At 40.6% G+C, this 20,894-nt stretch overlaps 1 protein-coding gene across 1 annotated transcript; it reads right to left on the bottom strand.

Moving 5' to 3' along the window:
- Window positions 1-19,134: 19,134 nt before the first annotated feature.
- CH25H (cholesterol 25-hydroxylase) lies at window positions 19,135-20,519 on the bottom strand. The gene has a single exon (XM_084768910.1). It carries the CDS (start codon window positions 20,478-20,480, stop codon window positions 19,584-19,586), a length of 897 nt encoding a protein of 298 aa, XP_084625036.1. The 5' UTR covers window positions 20,481-20,519; the 3' UTR covers window positions 19,135-19,583.
- Between the last annotated feature and the right edge of the window lie 375 nt (window positions 20,520-20,894).

The following is a 20,894-nucleotide window of genomic DNA, read 5'->3' as shown; positions in this document are numbered from 1 at the left end:
TTAATTGTTTTCAGAGACACTGCTAAAAATCCCACTGATCCCTGCAAGGGTGGGCTTTTTGTGTAATATTTACCCCCCAAAATATTGAAAAATAGCCAATCTAATTATTTCTATCAACAAAATATCCAGGACATTCGTAGAGATGTTCAATTTTCAGTCTATTTTGGCTCCCTTGGCAACTTGAGAAAAGTATAGAGAAACAAGTGGACTTTGAATTAAGCAGTAGGTAAATGCATATAAAGGGACGATGAAAACAGGGAGAAGCAAGGAGAAGCATGAAGGGAAAAGGAAAGAGGTGGAGGAGGAGCAGTGAGAGCGGTGGGAGAGGAGTGCGAGGTGAGAAGTGAAGGCTGCAATGACAGTAGGATGGGCTGGGAGCGGCAAGGGTGGAAAACGGTTAAGGCTTTCAGAGGATATGCTAAGCAAAGGCAGAATACACATTCTATCCTCTCTAGTCTCTTTCTCTACAGATCTTGGAAGCCGTGGCCAGAGGATAGGTGCAGGAAAAAAAAGTCAGTAATGCACAAGACCAACAGGGTGCAGAAAGCAAGTGGGACCAAATGTCTTCAGAACTCACACCTCCACGGTAGCCCTAAAGTCCCACAGAGCTGGCAATCGGTACTCCTACCTTTTGAGACTGTGTGGGTAGACTACCTTGTGTGAGTCAGAACGTTTAGCAACAATCCTGGTCCTAAATGTCAATATGTGCTCACAGCTATTCAAATGACAGAATTCAAGAAAGCTGAGAGTAAGAAAGTGGGCAGGAATCACATTCTTCCAAGCACCTGCTCCTCTGATCTAGGACCCCAAGGACCCACACCTAGTCTTGCACTTTCTCCAGGTAGTCCCCACAAAGATTCCAGAATTTTCCAATATAGTGCCACCAACTGGAGACCAAAAATTCAAAGCATGGTGTGCTGGATAGATCTTCAGAGTGAAACCGTAACATTCTCTAAGTTATTACTAATAAATATTATGTTTTGTCATGTACAATTTGTATATGTGAAACTTTAATTGTATCTCATCATAATATTATTATAGTTTTTTAAAAATTTGCTCTACAATTATGTGGTGGCCAGTTCCCTGGAGATATTTTTAATCCTGATTAATTTCTTAAACCCAGTAAGATAGTTGTTTTTGAATGTATATATAGTTTAAAATTCCAACATCCAAAACCAGTCAGAGGCTTTTCTGCCACCTCTTGTGCATGAAGGACAAGAACCATGTGCTCCCTGTCACAGCACATACTTACACATCACACATCCACAGGCACATACTCACACAAGTGCATACACATGCACACACTCACAAATGCACATGTGTGTAGACACACACATTCATACATGTACACACATAAACACGTATACAAATGGACATTTCTCGTTGAGGAATTGCTGGAAGATGCCACAATTAAATGCCACAAAGAAACCCCTTCAGGATTTTTCTTATGGCCAAGGGCCTTTCAGGATGGACAGGCTTCTAAGCAATACTTAGTAACGAAATCTCAAGTCCTCTTGAAAAGGACAGTGACTTCCTCCTGGGATGAGTCTGGCTTTCTAGTCAGTCATTTGCACATTGCTGCATCCATTTCTCCTGCACTGAGTCTCTTCAAGTTGACAGACAGCAACATTCCTGAACTCTCCAGCATTCTCTCTGCCTTTACAGGAACTGTGTCTGTGTCTTTCAATCCCACCTGATCAGGAAACACCAACTGTTACTATTGTTCAGCTCTGTGTGTGGTAAAGGCAGACAAAGCGAATCTTTCATTTTCTTTCTTCTTTCTTTTTTAAACTTCTACTCTAGAGTTTTATTATACACATTTACTCTAATAATATAATATAATACTATTTTAGGAGTCAGTGTTGACATAACCATGCTTAAGGAGTAAGGAGTAATGACTCCCAAAGGAAGAAAAGAATATATACTAGGATAAAGAACAAGATGGGATCTGGAATTTTAATGTCAATTACAAAGGGGACATAGACACTCACAGGTCTACAAAACACTATTTTGATAAGAGAGTGTTACTGAGCTATCATAAGGTTTCCTGCTGTACTCGAACCCACTGCATATTATTCTACAGTTCGGATTCATGGAAATTTACTTTAGAGATTCTCCTCAGTGTCCTTGTGATGCTTTACATGCAGCTGTTTCTGAGGAAGAGCTGAGAGAACTGAAGGGTAGGTGGGATGACAGATCTTAATGATAATCTGCAAACACATTGGCTAAAGGGACTAGCTACTGTTAATGCAGCCATTTTGGAAAGGACCTATCAACAGATCTACCATATAATTCATCTAACCCACTACTGGGTTTTCATTTCTAAAGGAAATGAAATCAGTATGCCCATGTTCATCGTAGCACCATTCACAACATGTGGAATCAACTATAATGTTGGTTGGTGGATGAAAGGATAAAAATGTAGCATATTATGTATTCAGTGGAATACTATGCACACACGAAAGAATAAATTTTTCATAATTTGTGTCAATGTAGATAGAACTGAACAATATTATGTTAAATGAAATAAGCCAGGCATATAAAAAGGGATAATACTTATCCATGTAAAAGCTAAAATAGCCATTAATTTCATACATGAGTAGTGGTCCTAGAAACTAGGAAGGGAAGCAGGGAAGTAGGAAGAGATGAAACCATGGGCACCAACACACAGTTAGAAGGGGATGAATGTATTTGAGGGTTGTGTAACACAATATGGTGGCCATACCTTAAAACAATTTATTAAACACTCTATACAAACTAAAAGAGGGATGGGATGGCATTGGCTCAGTGGTTAAGGCTCTTGGTGCCAAAACTTGACAGCCTGAGTTCAGTCCCCAGGACCTACATGGTGAAATAAGAAAATTAAGTCACTTATGCTCTGCAGTCCACATGCCTACCAAGACATGAGTGAGCACAGAAAGAAAGAAGAGAGAAGGTGGAGAAATATATTAAGATATAAACTAGAAGATCTCATCGTCTCCAAGAACAGATAAATAAGTATACAAGGGGAAAGAAATAAGTACTTACTACTTAGACTTAATCATTCTGCTTTGTATACATAGATCAAGCATCACAACATGTCTTAAATATATGCAATTACAAAATAAAAGTTTATCGACTCTGTGATATTGAGACAAGTATGGCATGACTGACTGGTCCAGGCCTGACAGAACTAATTTATACCTCCTAAAATGATCCCACCGTTGCTCAGAACAATCTGGAACTGATTTCGTTCAAAAGTACCTTCAGAAGATTTTGTGTCCTACCATCTTCCAGTGTATTTAAGAACCTTCCTTTGACATTGGGGCGGATGCATCACTTGCACTTTTTAGCTTGTGCAGCCAGGATTTGTCGAACTGTGAGCTATTTGCATGATAATCTCTGATCTTAATCCCTCCACTAGACCCGCTGTATCCAACTCTGCCGTTCCACCCGCAACTCTATGTTCTCTATGCTTGTTTCCGGCAATTCTCATACGTCCTAACATTTGGAAACTCTGGGAAGAAGCTAAGCATGGTTGAAGCACAGCTTCTAGAGTACAGCATGAACTAGACATGATGGTGTTACTATGTCAGGGAAAGCTTGATTGAAACTAACTACTCACCAATGCTATATTCCATTGCTCATCAATAGCAAACACGAAGACAGTTTCTGCAGAGAGGCGAACATGAGGACATAAGGTGAGCATTAGAGCCATTGCCCTTCCCTTTGAACATCCTCTCCTATGCTTGCTTGGCTCTGTACACTCTTGATGACTTCAGCGCAGGTTGTGAAAGGTATACTTATTTGTTCAACAAATATTAACTAATCCCTTCCATGAGTCAAGTCTTATTCTTATCAACACAACACAGAAGTAATGAAGGGTGTTTCCCTTGAGTTGAATCCTCTTTCCAGGTCTCCCTGAGCAATTCCAGCAGGGAAAATACTTCACTCCAGACAGTGAAATGCTAGAAAGTCCCTAGCCTACTACTGTCTTTGTTATGTCTCTGATGTCTACTGAAGATGCTGCTGTTGCTCTTGGAATATGACTGTAGAGGCAGAACAAAGAAGGTGGCTTCAACTACCTCCCACTCAACTGTGACAACTTCACCTTTCTCTGATTTTTGTTACATATCCCCTTCAACTGTAATAAAGACAAAAATATTTCTAAATCATTTACTTAAAGGAAACACATCACTGAAAGATCTTCAGTAAAGATCTTCCAAGCCCTTTAAAAGACAAGATTAATTTATTGATTTCATTTTTTTCAAAGTAGAGTCAGTTTTTAAGTTTTGTGCAGATTTCACAGTGTTGCCCATGATTGTTGTATAATTTATCCTCTCACAAAGTTATGAGGTCCCTTTTCAGAGCACCAGGTTATTTCTTTGTGATAAGAGAAATTTAGAAACCAACCTTTAGGTGAAATTGCAAACATTTATGAACTCAGATTTTCTTCCAAAAACCTCCACTGGCATCTCAGCCACTTCTGATTCAAATTGAACACAAAAAATAGAATTGATATCGTTAATGTTAAATGGATAATATAAATAAAGCTTGGTTGTTACATATACATTTTTCAAATATATATAAAAACCAAACAGGAATTCATTAGGTTTAATCAGTTGTCACTAATGTAAAATTAAAGTTGTTTAGCTCTGAAGAAAGCAACCAAACTCACTTTCATTTTAGAACAACAAAACCAATGTATTCACCTCCATCCATTTAAGTTATGAGCACCAATGTATTTGACCATGATAGATGTTTAAAAGACAGGAGAATAAATATTTCCTCAAAATAAAGAAGTCTGGACAAAGCAAAAGACATGTACTGTTTAGCATAAGACGTGTTTACAAAAAAAAAAAACCTAAATAAAGTATAATAAAAATCACCTGTTTTCAGAAAAGCACTGTTTACACTGTAAAGGCATCAGGAGTCTAGTTACTCTCTCTGTTAGCTCAGTTTTCCCATTTCCTTTATTTACCTAATCATTTTGCTGGGAATTGAACCCAGGACCTTGTGTAGGCCAGACACTGAGCCATGTACCCAAGCCCATTTTGTCTTCTCCTGATACTCCTATAAATCAGAGAAAACATGGCAGATTAGTAGTTACTTGGTGTCGACTGTTTCCTGACTAGCTGATCTCAATCAGGATGCTTGAAAGAGAACACTGACCTTCAGAGAACACTCTCTGACACTTGCCAGGAAGAAGGTGTTTTGGAACATGGTCAAGCCAGAAAAGGAATACTTTAGTCACATACTTAAATTCTCCCATTTCTTGAACATACATTGTCTTGCTCCAACCTGTTCCAGTTTTATCTTATCCAGTCTTGCTTAGTCTCCTTTGAGATATAGGTCAGAGCCGATTCCCACTGAATTAAGACATCTTTCAATTTACTAAAATACTTGGTTTGTACATCCAGGCCCTTGTTTCAAATTTGTCCAGTTGTTTTCAAGAACCGAGATACTGAAACAAAGCAAGAAAAACCATCACCTGTTAATTGTACATATTCATTCATATATGTGTTTCAATGAGCCTACTTGATTACACACGAAATACTTATGTTCTTAGTAAGGACAGATAGCAACAATGGAAATCACAGAGAACACCCTTGTCATGGGTTTAGGGACATATTTCTCTAAGAAGGTAGTTTTGTGTGGGTGCCTGAGTATAAATAGAACTCTTTAATCTAGTTGAGTAACAATTAATAGGCTTGGCTGTTTCTACTCTTATCTTTCAGTCAACAGAGACTTCACATCTACACTGGAGTGTGCATTATCTACCCATGCTGAGGGAAGTTCTTGTTAAAGCAAACCCTAATTACCAGTAGCTGGTCTTCTGCCATTTACTATTCATGCTAACACTTGAGAGTGAGAGAAAAGATGATAAGAAAAGTGGTTTCGGGATCAATTCCCTTGCATAGTCATGGCTTTATTTTACTGGATTAGTCATTCTCAATTCTCTAGAATAAAATCTCTAGGGGAATAACTTACGGGAGTTGAAATGTCTTCCGCATTGTGATAGTCTTTGTTAAGTTCAGGTTTAAGATCTGAGAATGAAAAGGATCCATGGCTCCATGACTTCCAAATGGCCACACAGTCATTCTAGATCTCTTGGAGTTGAGACAGCCAAAAGGGATTCAGAATTTTATTTGTTTTGTTTAGTTTTGTTTTGTGTGTATGTATACTTGGAAATCTTTAAGATTTCTGTTTATTAGTTTTTTTGCTTTGTGTGTGTGTGTGTGTGTGTGTGTGTGTGTGTGTGTGTGTGTCCACATGTGTTGGGAATTCCCTTGGAGTCTAAAAGAGGGAGTTAAATCCCTTAAGCCTAGAGTTACAGGTGTTTACAAGCCACCTGATCTAGGTAGTGAATACTGAATTCCTGTTCTCTGGAAGAACAGGAAGTGGTTTTAGCCACCGTGCCGTCTCTCTAGCCCTGACTTGGACATCTTGTCTAACATTGCTATGCTTTGGTTTTTAGATCTATCTTTTTCAAGGCATAAAAGTATCTGTACATCCAACCTCACAAGTTTATAACATATCTAAATATCCCTGTCTGTGAATGCATTCTTCCAAGTCATTTGTAAACCTAAGCGAAGTTGCATTAGTTACTTTTCTATTTCTGTGATAAAACACCTTGACCAAGGAAACTCATAAAAGAAAGAGTTTATTTGAGCTTATGCTTCCAGAAGTTTAATAGTCTGTCATGGTGGGGAATCATGGTACAGGGGAGCAGACAGGCATGGCAGCTGAAGAAGAAGTTGAGGCTTACATATTGAATTGCAAGCACAAATCAGAGAGAGAGAGAAAGAGGTAAGTAGAAAAGGCAGGAGTCTTTAAGCTCTCAAAGGCCACCTTCCACAACACAATCCTCCAGGCCTCTTAAGCCTCCTCAAACACTGTGTGCAGACCAAGTGTTTAAATGCCTGAGACTATGGAAGACACGTCTCATTCGAAGAGCCCCATAGCCATGGTAACACTTTTGGTAACTATTACTAAAATAATTAAATGAGATCATTAGCTTGGGCCTGGCCAGACATAGAGCCTCTTCAGTTTTGTTTTAAGTTGCCTTTAGTGCCTCACTTCTTGTTGCTGTTACAATCGCATTGATTTAGCTAGTGGAGAAAGACTTGTTTCAACCTTAGCATTTTGGAAGTTGGCTCTCATAGTAGAGAAAAACATGCCCAGATGAAAACTATTTCTTCCCTCCACTATATTCCCAAAGTCATATTTCCTTTCATGTATAATGAAATGTCTTGCCACCAAGGACACAAAGCTAAAATTAATTTACACTTTCTGGAAAGTTAATTATGGAAGTGGTTATGCAATAGAAGGTTATTATAAAAATATTAATAGGTTAAGTATATATATGCATATGATGAAAGTTCCCAAAGAAGAATTTGGGGAGAGTAGACCACTTCTTGCCTATGTTTTGGTTAAATCCTGTTAAACAACTTCTTTCACAGTCTCACAGTGACTTTTAGAGATATTATGGCGTCTAGAGACATGTGAAAGGTAAGCCTTCAAACACTAGATCAAATGACAGCATTTCTACTACTGCCATATTGAAAATGTTATGATCCGGTTGGATTCACTCATGTTATGTACTCAAAATTTAAATTCAGATGATATGAACATCTCCATATAGAAACCCTAAAGAATCTATATACTCAAGGAGTCAGCTATGGTAACACACCTGTAATCCCAGCACTCAGGAAGTAGAGATGAGAGGATCATGAATTTGAAACCAGCTTGGGCTATGTGGAGACAGCCTGCCCAGGGGTCAGTACAGAGAGTATAACTGAGTTCAACAAAACTGCAAAGTCAATATGCAAATATGACTTTAGTTTCACCATATAGGCAATTGTTAAGAAAAAAATGAAATATTAAAAGTGAGTCAACTTATAATTTCAGCAGAAAAACAAAGTTAGAATAAATCAGCCAAAAAAGTAAACTATTGAGAACCACAAAACTATCAAAAGAAGACATAATAATCCTAAATAAATGGGAAGACAGCCTATGTTTATGGACTTGAAGCCTTAATAGTGAGACGATTAGGCTTCAACGTAACTTACAGATCCACAGTGATTTCTTTCAGTGTTCCAAATGTATGTCTGCTTTTCTTGCCTTCTTTCTCTCTTTCTTTCTTCATTTTTCAGGATTGTAAAGGCCAATGCTAACATTTCTAAGGATATGGAAGGGATACTGAATAAGGCAAACAATCTTGAAAAACAACAAAAGTAATTAATTAATGCTTCCCAATTTTAAAACTTGCTACAAGGACACGATGTTTAAAGTAATGTGGTATTAGAGTGATGACAGACAGCTATATCAATGCAACAGAATGAATGGTCTGGAAATAGGTTCCACATCTATGTTAAATTAATTTTTGATGAGGGTTCTAAGGCCAGTCAGTGAGGACAACATTCTTTTTATAATTAATTTACTTATTTATTCATTCATTCATATTACATCTCAGTTGTTATCGAGGACACATTCTTGTTCAGAAATTTTGCCAGGTTACTAGGTACTCAAAGGAATCAAAGCCATGAACCTGGGAGCTAAAACTATAGAACCCTTAGAAGAATACATAGGTACAGACCACCATAAACTTTGATTAGATAATGATTCTTAAATATGACACTAGAAACAGAAGCAACAGAAACAAAAAGGGAGATATCCAGACTTCAGCCTTTCAAATTTGAGTGCATCGAAGGACAGCATCACCAACGTGAAAAAGCAACTCGCTGAGGTCCCAAATAAAAGGAGAGCTATTCAGTCTGATGATGGGGATATATAAACATTTTTAATTGTATCAAACTTAGTGAGGCACAATTAATACTTTCCCACTAAGAGCAGGATTAAGACAAGGACACCCTCGCTGATTTTTTCTATTCAGTATTTTACTGAATTCATTGGCTTCTAGTCAAAGCAGGGGGTGGGGAGGGAGGGAGGGAGAGAGGAGAGAGGGAGAAGGGAAGTGAGATGCTTTGATTTGCCTACATATTTTTATTGTCTTGTTTTTCCTCTATTCTGGATTCCAGGCTGAAGGAGTTTTACTATCACACTTACTCTGCAGGCTGGAATTCAGAACTGGATGAACGTCCTTAAACTCCAAGGGCCTCCTGCAGACCTGTTGCAGCCAGTGGCGACCTGTATACACAACCCAGGGCCCATGTTAACTAAGATGACATCGCAGGGGATGTCTTAGGTGAGGAGGAAGCATGGCTAACAACTGGTCAGTGAACTTTAACTGGGAGAATTGGTCAGAAAAGAACCATGTAACCGGAAAGGAGCTGGAATTGCATGAAATCAGAAGCAAAAGACCTCCAGGTGTTTGGTCTTAGGCAATTTAACTAACCTTCTCTTTTTATCTGGGAGATAGGAATAATTCAGCAACCATCACCCGTTGTCTCCCTCTTCTCACTTAGGACTTACATTTAAAATAGAATACCTAGAGGCACCTCGCCATAAAAAAAAAAAAAGTGACTCCTAATGACATTCTGCCGCCCTTGTGGATCAGTGCCTTGCTCAGAGGAGCTTCCTTCTGCGGTGGACAGGAACAAATACAGAGACCCTCAGCTGGACCATATGCAGAGAGCGGAAGACCTTAGCACACTCAGTCCTAAATGAAATATCTCCATTAAATCCCAACACCCCCCCCCCTCAGGGCTCAGGCAACCCAGGGAAAGGGTAGGCAGGAAATCTGTAAGAGCCAGAGGGAATGGAAGACACCAAGGAAATGAGGCCCTATAACACAGCAGGACCAACACACATATGAACTCACACACAGAGGCTGTGGCAGCATGTACAAGGCTAGCACGAGTCTCCGCCAGATGGAGTCCGCATGCTGAGAGAAATGGATACAAGCAAGCCCCCCACCCCTAGCCCAGAAGCTGTGACCAGGTGATAACCAGCAACTGAACAGTTAGTTCTCCCCCAATGGAGTCTCAGTACAGATACAAACCACTCTCAAGGCCAGGTCCCGTGTCCAGCAGTAGATGCCAACACAACTCAAACTCGGTGGCATCTTTGGAGGTTCTATGTCTCATACTGTTTTGTCAGGGCTTTTAAAGAATTTATTTTACCTTATAGATCCTATGCACATATATTGTAGGTTCAATTTTTGTCGGTTTTAGAAGATTTATATGTGTACAAACATGTGTGTGTGTCTGCATCTATATGCGTTTCTTGTGATTCCCGTCTCCCTTTTGGTCCTTTGTCTTTTGCTTGTTTGTTTTGTTCTATTCCTGTTTGTTTTTAATTTGTCTTATTTTACTATTTAGATGCCTGTTTGTTTTCTAAGGAGAGACAGAAAAGGGGTGGAGTCAGATGGGAGGGGAAGCGTGGAGAATCTCAGAGGCTTTGGGGAGACAAAAGTGTAATCCAAATATATTGTATGAAAAAAATCAATTTTCAGTAAAAGAAAATTAATAAACCAAAATAGAATAGAATACCTACAAATTGGTCTTTTACTCAACAGTATAAAAACCCTCCTCTTCTCCTCCCAGGTCCTCTTTTCCACATCCTTCTGTCTTTTTTTCCTCATCAAGCTGGTCTGTTCTGAAATGGACTTGTTTCCTTACCGGTCTAATGTGTAGACTGGCTCTAAGGGGTCAGAACACAAAAGTAGTGTTTTAAATCAAGTAGAATGTGTTGACTCTGACCACAAAGTTGTCTTAAGGATGAAGAGCAGTTGTATGTACAAAGCAGTTAGCACTGTGTACAAACCGTTAAAAGGCCTGGTATATAATAACTGTCATTAGCACATCTGTTATGGTCACTCTTTATTATCACAGTGTAGAGCTCACTAAGCTGTTGATGACTCAGTGCATCAACATGTGCTCAGGATTAGGCCCAGGAAGCAAAATAGAGAAGGAATTCAGGGTGGTCTGCTGTGTTAGGCTCTGCACAGATGTAACGGTCAGAAAGAAGTCCCACTAGACTAGACCATAACAGTAGGCCAAACAAGAAGTTCTGATCCTGGATCACCAGCCCCACTAGTTTCTGGCTGGCTGCCTAGATACCAGGACTCACCCTGGAGACTCACATCTGCAGCCTGTTTACAAATCCCTCTTCTTCACCTTTCAGGAAGATTCACATCGTCCTGCCAGAATAACGGGTACCATCTCTGCACTATTGCACATGGCACATTTCTTTGCAAATTTGCTCACCAGATGATCAGTTACTTCCTTTGTCATTGGTGAACATCAGATGTAGTAACCCTAACACCCAATCACAGAGGACCCCTCTGGTAAGCTGAGGAGTGAGTTATGTCACAGTAGCTGTCTGTGGGAATGGACCCTCATGGGAATTTACAGTCTAGCCTCCTTTTAAGAATGTGCAGTCCTTGCATGGGGGACCTCATCTTTGTCTCCCAGAAAATCTCCAAACATAAAGCCAGAATCCAGTCTTCCGAACTGTGGAATCATTTTCCCTCTGAGTTTAGAGAGATGTGATGAAGACAGTGAGCTGCTGTGGGACAGCAGAACATGGTGAGGGTGAAGGGGGATTCTGAGACCTGGAAGACTTGTGTGGACCATGACTCCAATGGTTACTAGCTGATGGAGCTCCTGAACCTCTCTGTGCCAGTCATGAGGCCACTGTGAGGAATCACGTGGATTGGTAGTTTGTAAAGGGAGTCAGAGAATCTAATATAGTGGGAGTATTTGGTGTCAGCTACAGAACAAGACAAGACGAAAATAAACAAAGACAGGAGCAGGAGTCACCCGGGTGGAGACACAGACAGGAGCCAGGCTGCACTGAGTAGACTATTTGCCTTCAGAGGAAGTCAGGCTATAAGAGACTGCTACCATGAGCTGAAAACTCAAGGATGTGCTCCAGGTTCCATCTTCCTGCCTGAACAATGTGAAAGGAGAGAGAGAGAGAGAAGAGAGAAGAGAGAGAGAGAGAGAGAGAGAGAGAGAGAGAGAGAGAGAGAGAGAGAGAGAGGTTCTGCAGGAGGAGAAAGTAGACACTGACTCTGTGACTCTGGGCATGTCTGAGCATAAAACCATGAAGTCAATTCTTCAATGAAGTCGCCATAAAATAGCCCCTGGTCCACCTTGGAGAGTAGTTGGTCAAGATGTTCTTTGCTACTATGAAATAACATCACAGCATTCACTTTGTGTTTGGCCTCAAACAACTACACAGTCAACTGGCCTACATAGCCTGTGGGCTACCACACTTCTGACCAGCACTTAGGAAGTGGTTCTCCACTCTCCACTGATGAAAACCACCTACAACCTCCTAGATTCATTTACACAAAAGGGAGTTTCCCCTCCAACCTAAAGGCGGAAACAATCCACCACATTTTCATGATGTCCTCTTAAATACAAGAATCAGAAAGACATTTCACCAGTGGATTATTGGACACCATGAAGAAACTACATCAGAATTATGATTAGAACTGAGGTCCATGGAGATTCCAAAACTTGAAACTTCCAAGTGTTCTTAGAACACTTAGCTTTGTGCTCCTCTCTTTTGAGGGAAGTGTTCCTCTTTTTTCCTCTCTGGAAATCCACTCATCCATCCTTGATTGCATAGATAAGCATTATCATTTACGTGCCTTGGATAATAGGCTCAACAGTATCATCTCAGTTCTCTTGCTTACATATCTTAAATTTCCAGGAGATGGTCCATTTATTTACAAATAGATCAGGTTTCCAACCCATGTTTAGAAAACAATGGTCATAATTAACATTTTATTTAACACAATCATGGCTACAGGACGTGTGTGTGTGTGTGTGTGTGTGTGTGTGTGTGTGTGTGTGTGTGTGTAAGTCTTCTGCCATATTTTGGCTTCAAAGTTAAATCTTACAACATGAGGCCCTTGTGTTGATTTATTATCATTATTATTTAGTATGATTGACATATAACAAAGTACAATACTTGAAATTTATAAACAGAGAAAACTTGGCAAACCCATACTCCCGTGAAGCCATCGCAGCAATAAGGAAAGGGCATGTATTCATAACCCCTCAAAGTTTTCTAGCATCCTTGAAGTCCATGTTTGCACTTTTCCCCCTTCCCACACAGCTACTAATTTATTTTGTCACAGTGAATTTCATATGCATTATATGTAAATGGAACAATCTAATACATATCCTAGCTGACTTTTTTAATTCAGCATAGCTTTTTTTTTTAATTTATCCTTAACATTGCATGTTTTAGTTGCTTTATTCCTATTTATTGCTGAGGGGTATTTCACAGCTTTCATAAACTGTTCTAAATTAAGTTTTTCAGAAAAATATGTAACAAAACAGATGTGAAGCACGTCATTAAACTTCTACATGTTGACCCAGCAGTTTAAGCAAAACCTTAGCAAACAAAATGGATTGAAACAATACCTATGCAGTTTCCCATAGCTCCTTTTTGACACTCAACAACTTTTTTTTTGACACTTTGTAGACCCAGAGTGTGGGAGAAAAACATCAGAAAGGATAAACAGAGGTCTTTGTGTTCCAGACCATCTGTGCAAACCAAAGAAAGTCACTTCCTGTCTCTGAACCCATTTCCTTATTAACAAAATGCGGAAACTGGATAGGGTGTCTCAGCCTTAGCATTTCTGGGTTCTCCTGACAGCACATGAGCTGTCTTCCTCTAGCAGTGCTAGATTGGAAGCATATCCAGCCCACAGATTTCTCATGAAAACTGAAAAGTAGGGATGACTTTGTCCACATGATGCCCAACTCTAATGCTCTTTGCCACCAATGTCCACTTATATATCAAGCATCTGCTCTTGGCTTGAGAGAGTATGGCTTCCTGCTGGTGCAGTAATCTCACCCTGGACACTGACATGGCCTCTTGCTTCCAAAAGTACTACAGCTAGCCACCCTAGCTGTCAGCGTGGTACCAGATCCAACCTCTTTCAATTTTAGTCCTTTGCACTGCCTACCCGTTGTGTGACACTATTCTTGGGATAAGATGGAAAGATGTCTACTCACACCATACAAGGAAATGATGTCAACCCAAGGGAGCAATACCACCAATGTCTAACTGGGTGAACCAATGAATTTATTGAGGCTATTTGCTGTATATGGGTGAAGAGTTACTTACAGGAATGTGACTGACTCAAAGGCAGCTACATCACCAAAAGCCCACCCAGGTGGGTGATACCTCATGAGAGTTGAAACTCTGGCACTCTCTGTAGTACTTGAAGGAAGCTGCGAGGGTAAGAGAGTCTCCTCTCTTCTCACCTCAGCATCTCTTCACTCCCACCATTTTGAATTTGCTCTCTTTGCTTCCTGCTTATGATCCTGTTTGTGAGCTCTCAGCTGCTGCTCTATCTAGCTGCCATGCCTCCCTGATGCCACACTGGTCCACCATGACTCTGATGGACTCATCCCTCTAAAATGTTTAAACCCAAATAAACCAGTCCCTCTTCGGGTTGTCTTGTTCCTGATGTGTATTACAGCAATAGAAAAGAACCCAAGAGGTTAGAAGAATGGAGAAATCTACTCTATGATTTCTAGAGCACTGCTATTTTTACGTATTTATCAGTAAGTGACAATTACTAAAATTAATGCATTTATTTTCAATAAAGTATGGAAAAGAAAATAAACAAAAAATGGTTAAAGGAAAACATCTTGGTGGCTTCACCTAAAGAAATGCTGTTCATACTAATATTTTTTTAAATCATTGTATGCAAGCCAATAAAACAAAAAAACAAAAACAAAAAAACAAAAAAACAAGGAGGAAGAGGAGCAAGAAGAATAGGAGGGGGACCCAAGCAACCTTTTGTTTGGCTCCCAAGAAAGTGTTGACAAAAGATACCTGCAATATGGCACTAAGTTAACAGAATATGAATGGAACTTTATATTTTTCATTGTTCTCCAGTGCTAGAAATCTTGCCACATGCATGTATCACTTTTGTGAAGAGTAATTGTTATGATGGGAGAGAAATCCACACCTTCCCCCTTTTACCCCACCTAAAGCTACTTTGAGTGCAGCTCACTATCTCTCTTCTGTAACAAATTTGTAACAAGTTATCGAGAGTTTCTGTCTATAGAGGGCTGTCTGCTTGTCAAGAAATGTATCAAGAACACTAAGTATCTTCTTCTTCAGTCCAAACAGATTCTGGAAGTTGTCACTGGTGTTCTCTGTTGTGCTTTGAATGACAAAATGTCCTCCATAGGCTGGTACATTTGAGTACTTGTTCCCCAGTTGGTGGTGGTGTTTGGAGAGACTATGGGGAAGTCTTGCTGGAGGAAATATGCCACTGAGGTCAGGCTAGAGGTTTACAGCCTCATCTAACTTGATGGTTGTGTTCTCCTTCCTGTGTGTAGCTAGAGATATGCATTTACTGCTCCTACCACCTGGTATTATACCTCCCCTGCCATTTAGACTCTTCTTCTGGAGCCGTAATCCAAAATAAGCTCTATCTTCTATAAATTGCTTTTAGTCCTGGTATTTTGTCACAGTAACAAAAAAGTAACCATTCATTTTACAGATGAGGAAATTGAGCACTAGAACACCCATCCTGGTCACACAGTGAATATACACAAGAGCCAGGTCTAGAATGAAGACAGGAATACCAGGGCCTCCTAACTGAAATAAGTACCACTATTCTCTGTTCCGAGTTATCATCTTAAACATATACTGTCACATATCTCCTTTGCTTAAACATCTATGCATTCCACAGGGCATCACTTCTATTGCCCAAGTCTAATTTTCAATACATTCATGTTTCCATTCATTATGTATCAACACACCTAGCCAGCCCCAATATGTTTTGCTTCTCCTCTATTTTACATGTGGTCCCCGACACCCCTGTGACATGGCAAGTGGTCACAGTCCTGAACAGTTTGATGGCTGTGAAGGGGTAAGATAAACCATGCTGGGTCTTAAACCCAAGCCCTGGATGCCTTGCTACAAATGTGCCTTAAAATTCCTATATGACTCATTAGAGTCTCTGAGCTTCCTGCTATATATTCTTTTTCTTTTCTTCTTCTTCTTCTTCTTCTTCTTCTTCTTCTTCTTCTTCTTCTTCTTTATTTTTTTGTTTGTTTTTTGTTTTTTTGTTTTTCTAAACAAGGGTTCTCTGTAGCCTTGGCTGCTCCTGGCTCACTTTTGTAGACCAGGCTGGCCTTGAACTCACAGAGATCTGCCTGCCTTTGCAGCATCTCCCTGAGTGCTGGGATTATGGGCATGAGCCACCGTGCTGGCTCCTACTACGTTTTCAGTATGTCAAGTTTCCTCATCTCTCTACAACTGTCTTTCTTTTATTTATTTATTTATTTATTCAGATTACATCTCAACTGTTATCACCTCACTTTTATCTTCCCATTCCTCTCTCCCACCCTCTTTCAACCTTTTTCCTTCCCCTAGGTCTGCGACAGAAGGGGACCTTTTTCCCACCATAAGGTCACAGCCTATTAAGTCTCATCCTGGTAGCCTGCTTATCCTTTTTCTGATCTGAGTGCCACCAGGCCTCCCCACAACTGTCTTTCTTTCACGAGGTATCAGTTGTGCCTGCATTCTTGCTTTGTGAACCCACAGAAATCCTTCGTAATTTGGACCAAATGGGTCCATTTCTTTGGGATCACCTAACAGCCTGTTACTGTTTTTCTGGTAGTGTGTATCACATTGAATTAGCTGAATTTGTTTATCTAATGTGTTTCCAGAAAGCTGTTAGCTTCTCTAGAACAGAACTGTGAAATGTGAGCATAGCTAAGTTGGACCGGTGATGGAGGATGAAGAAAAAGAAGAAATAGATGAAGAAAGACATGACTAATGTTTCCTGTAACACTGAATCACAGTATATCAAGAAACAAGTATCATTCTGAAGGAGGAGACAATTAGTGAGCAGAATGAAAATGGATGTATGTGCGTTTGTAGAGAGAGAACAGAAAAATGGAAAATGGAACAGAGTATACATGTGAATAGAGAATATGTGTGTGTTTATATATGGTTTATATGTATGTGTGTATGTACAATATATATATAGCATAGCTTAGCTATGTATGTATATATATATATGCTCATATATCATATATTGAATTTGTTTATATATAGAATATATATACATATTTCACAATTCATGTATTTATACATATGTAGTCATGTGTAGGCATCTGTATAATTTGTGCTTAGAATGTATCCATGCATACCAATATACAGTATTATATATTTTGTATATATGCACATATAAATAGTATGTGTGTATGTATGCATGCATGTGTGCATATTGTAATGCAATTAATAGGAATTTTCCAGGGTCTTTAGGAGGTGGTAGAAAGGACACATGCTCTACACAATATAGATTTTTAAAAATAAAAAACCCAAGTGCCTTTGGCCTCCTTTTTTCTTGTGGTGAGCAGCTAAAAGAAAAAGAATCAGGCAGAAATTTAGGAAGTAAATGCTTCAGAGAAGCCTCACTAATGCCAAGCTAAGATGAAGGTTAAGAAACTAACAGGCAGAGAGAGAGAAAGAGAGAGAGACTGAGAGAGAGAGAGAGACAGACAGAGAGACAGAGAGACAGAGAGACAGAGGAGAGAGAACAACTAAGAAGGTGAAATCCTATCTCTTTGGATGTGTTAATTAGGAATATTCCAATACCTGTTTTGCTCCTACTTGGGAAAAGATCCTAAACCTATGTGGGATCAATCTTCCATCTATAATGTGAGATGCTGCAGATGTAGAGGAGGGTAACTAAGGTACATCGTTTATGGTGGGGTTTCAAAGAGCAAGTGAAATAAAGTATGAAAAAAGCATACACATGTGGTCTGTTTGCCTTTGTCATTTGGCCTTTCACCCCTCTGAAGTTTCTTATCTTCATGAACAAAGTTGCTGACATGAGACTTGGAGAAAGTGTTTCTAGATCTAACACTTTCCATGTGTACAATTGCTTCATTTCCCTTATAGAGCAAGATGGCATGAAGTGTTGCTACACACTCTGACCGTGAACTGAGACAAGTTGTTATTGTGCCACTAGTGTGGCTTTGTGTGCCTGGAGCCCTTCACAGTAGTAACAGCTGCACCAAGTATTCCCCGTCTGCCTGCTTATAGCTTCTTCCCGCACTACTGTGCACATGACCAAGGTGATAGAGCCTGTTTAGTACAGGGCCCCCCACTTGGATCCTTCTTCCTCTTTCTGGGAAGTTCATGGTTTATAAATAAGTAAGATCTCTATGTTCCAGCCAGTTCAGAAGCCAGACCAATGTGAACATCTGAGCCAATGTAAGAACATCAGCAGACACCACAGCTGCATCCCTTGAAAGATTTGAAGATATTTCCCAAGAATCTCCTCCGACAAGACACTGGAGAGTACATATTTGGATGACTTTTAACCCCAAATAACAACATTTAGGTTCATATATGATGAACCTACAATTACATGCAAAGTTGCAGACTTCTGACATCTCCCATTTTTAACTTTATCCTTTGTGAACTACACCGTCAATTTAACATTAAAGTAACTAACTTACAGGTAGGTGGGATTTTGATGGCAGCATCTGTATGGCCAATAATTTCTATTACTGAGCAGCCCAGCTCCCTCCTTTTATCTTGATACTAATTTTCACATGCAATCTGCATACCATCACCTTTTACAGATGATGAAACAAGGGGTCTAAGACTGAAATTTATTTCTCACCCCTTGGTTAAGAAAGGGCTGTATACTTTGCATGTGTGTCTTCATTAAGAAAATAAACTAAACTAAAAAACAAAAAAACAAAACAAAACAAAACAAAAACCCCAGGCTGCTGAGACAGCCTCTTAAGTGTCAGTTGTCCTAGCTAAGAATGGACCTTGCCTGAAAAGGGAGCTTAATCCATCAGCCTTGCTAATGCACAAACCTGACCTATCAAGTTTTCTGAAAACAAATATTACTCTGCTGCTCTGTATCTTAATTGCCCTACACATACCACTCCAATAATACAGTAATCAATGTCGATCCCCTATGAAAACAATACACAGAATAAGTCTATCATGTGTGTCTTATGTCAAAACCAGCCAAAAAGCATTCTGTATCAAAGCAGTCAGACATCCTGAGCCTTCTTCCCTATCCTCCTCCCCACCCCACCCCAACAGGGACCACCAGATTCCTCTTCCCATGGCAGGACTGGTAAATGCTTCAAAGAACACTGAGCAGCCCAGACTCTTTCCTTCCCCTTCTTTTTTTAGCTTTTTTCCATCAGGTCTAACAGGAGCCAGAACTTGTTTAGTTCATGTTCTTTTTATTTTTAAAATACAAGTTAAAAACTCTTTCAATATAAATATATCATTCCATTCAAAAATAGAGAAAATATACTATATAACCTTGATCACTGCCCAGCAGGAACAAGTCTGATCATTTAAAGAGTCAAAATCAGGTCTTCCATCAATCTATGTGTTTAGCCCAGTTCCAGTGCGATTTCATACGTAGGAAAGTCTTGGTTCTACAAACAAATCACTCTGAAGGTCATAATGATTCAGATACACCATGCCTAATATCAAACTGTGTCCCAAGGTCAATGACACTGGCATGATTTGAAATTTGACACCAAGACTACAAGTAAACTGACACACAAACATTATATAAATTACTTTGTCAGAATGCAAAAAACACATTAGATTTTACAGTAGTGTTCATTATTTAAAGACTTACTAAGTTCTGAAAAAATAACTCAAGTCTTTTTCTTCTCCTGGTTCAAATGTGAACTGCACAGCTCTCCAGAGTCCAAGTATTGCCCACCGCAGGCAGACAGGCGCGCTGGGAGGGGCGCCGACCTCAGAGTGCCCAACAGTTTGTCCCAGTGTGTGAAGTAAGGAGCAAAGTTGCAGTTAAATTGAGAGTGATGCAGATCGTGGTGAGCCACGCCCCCATACCAGCCAAAGGGCACAAGTCTATGAGTGGACCAGGGAAAGTCGTAGCCTGAGTGGTCCTCCACCGACAGCCAGATGTTAACCACGTGAAACGTGAGGATGGTGAGTGGGTGGCACTGAAGCACCGCGACATTCAGCACGTCGAAGAAAGTCAGAGAAATCAGCTCCCAGACGCTCATGTATTGCGTCGCCAGCGCGAAGGATGATGCGTTCTGGTGATGCACTTTGTGGAAGGCGCGGTACAGCCAGGGCACCTTATGGTGCAGCAAGTGCCACGCGAAGATCTCGGTGTCGAAGAGCAGCAGGCAGATCACGACGTGGCTCAGGAGCTGAAAGAGCTCGGGGGCCTCCCGCGGCAGGAGCACGGGGCTGCGCGCCCAGTGCAGCAGCGTCACCGGGAACACGACCACCAGATGCTGATAGAGTGTCAGCCCCAGGCAGGGCAGCAGCTGCCTCGCTGACGGCGAGAAGTCGGGGTGAATCTTGTAGCGTCGCAGGGTGGGCACCCAGGGACACAGCATGTCCAGCACCACGAATGGGAGGCAGAAGCCCACGTAAGTGATGATAGCAAAGACGACTGGGAAAAAGGGTGAGCGCGCAAACGCCTCCCTGGTCCTCATGGTGTCCCAGAGGGGCTGCAGGAGCAACTGGCTGGGACAGCCCAGGTCTTGGAGCTCCGAAACGTTGTGGCTGCCCATGATGAGACTGTGCCCCACAGTTGCTGTCTCCCCAGTCGGGGCGCCGACTTTTCTTAAGACTGCGGCCCCGCCCCCCAGTGATGTCAGCTTCCCTTCCCTCCTTTCCCTCCCTCCCTTCCCAACTACAAAATCTTGCTTAAATAACTAGAATTGTGAGTTTGGTTGCTGTCTATGCCCTGGTTCATAGCTGCATCAACTCGCCTCTTAATGAATGCAGGAGCCCTTAAAGCCGGTCCCCAGGCACGAAGAATTATTTGCTGACTTTTCAGCTGGCGTACTATTGACACAGGAATGAGAAATTCTGCCTTGGAACAATTCCCCCGCCATCACCGCTGTAAACCACTGTGTTCATCGCTCCCAGAAAGTGCTGTTTCACAACCAAAGCAGAATGTCCTGGTTTTTTAAAAATGTCCG

This window comes from Acomys minous (assembly GCF_964271855.1).
Source record: "Acomys minous genome assembly, chromosome: 2".
Lineage (NCBI taxonomy): Eukaryota > Metazoa > Chordata > Mammalia > Rodentia > Muridae > Acomys > Acomys minous.
The sequence above is the reverse complement of the archived record's forward strand: the minus strand, read 5'-3'. Positions and strand labels throughout refer to the sequence as shown.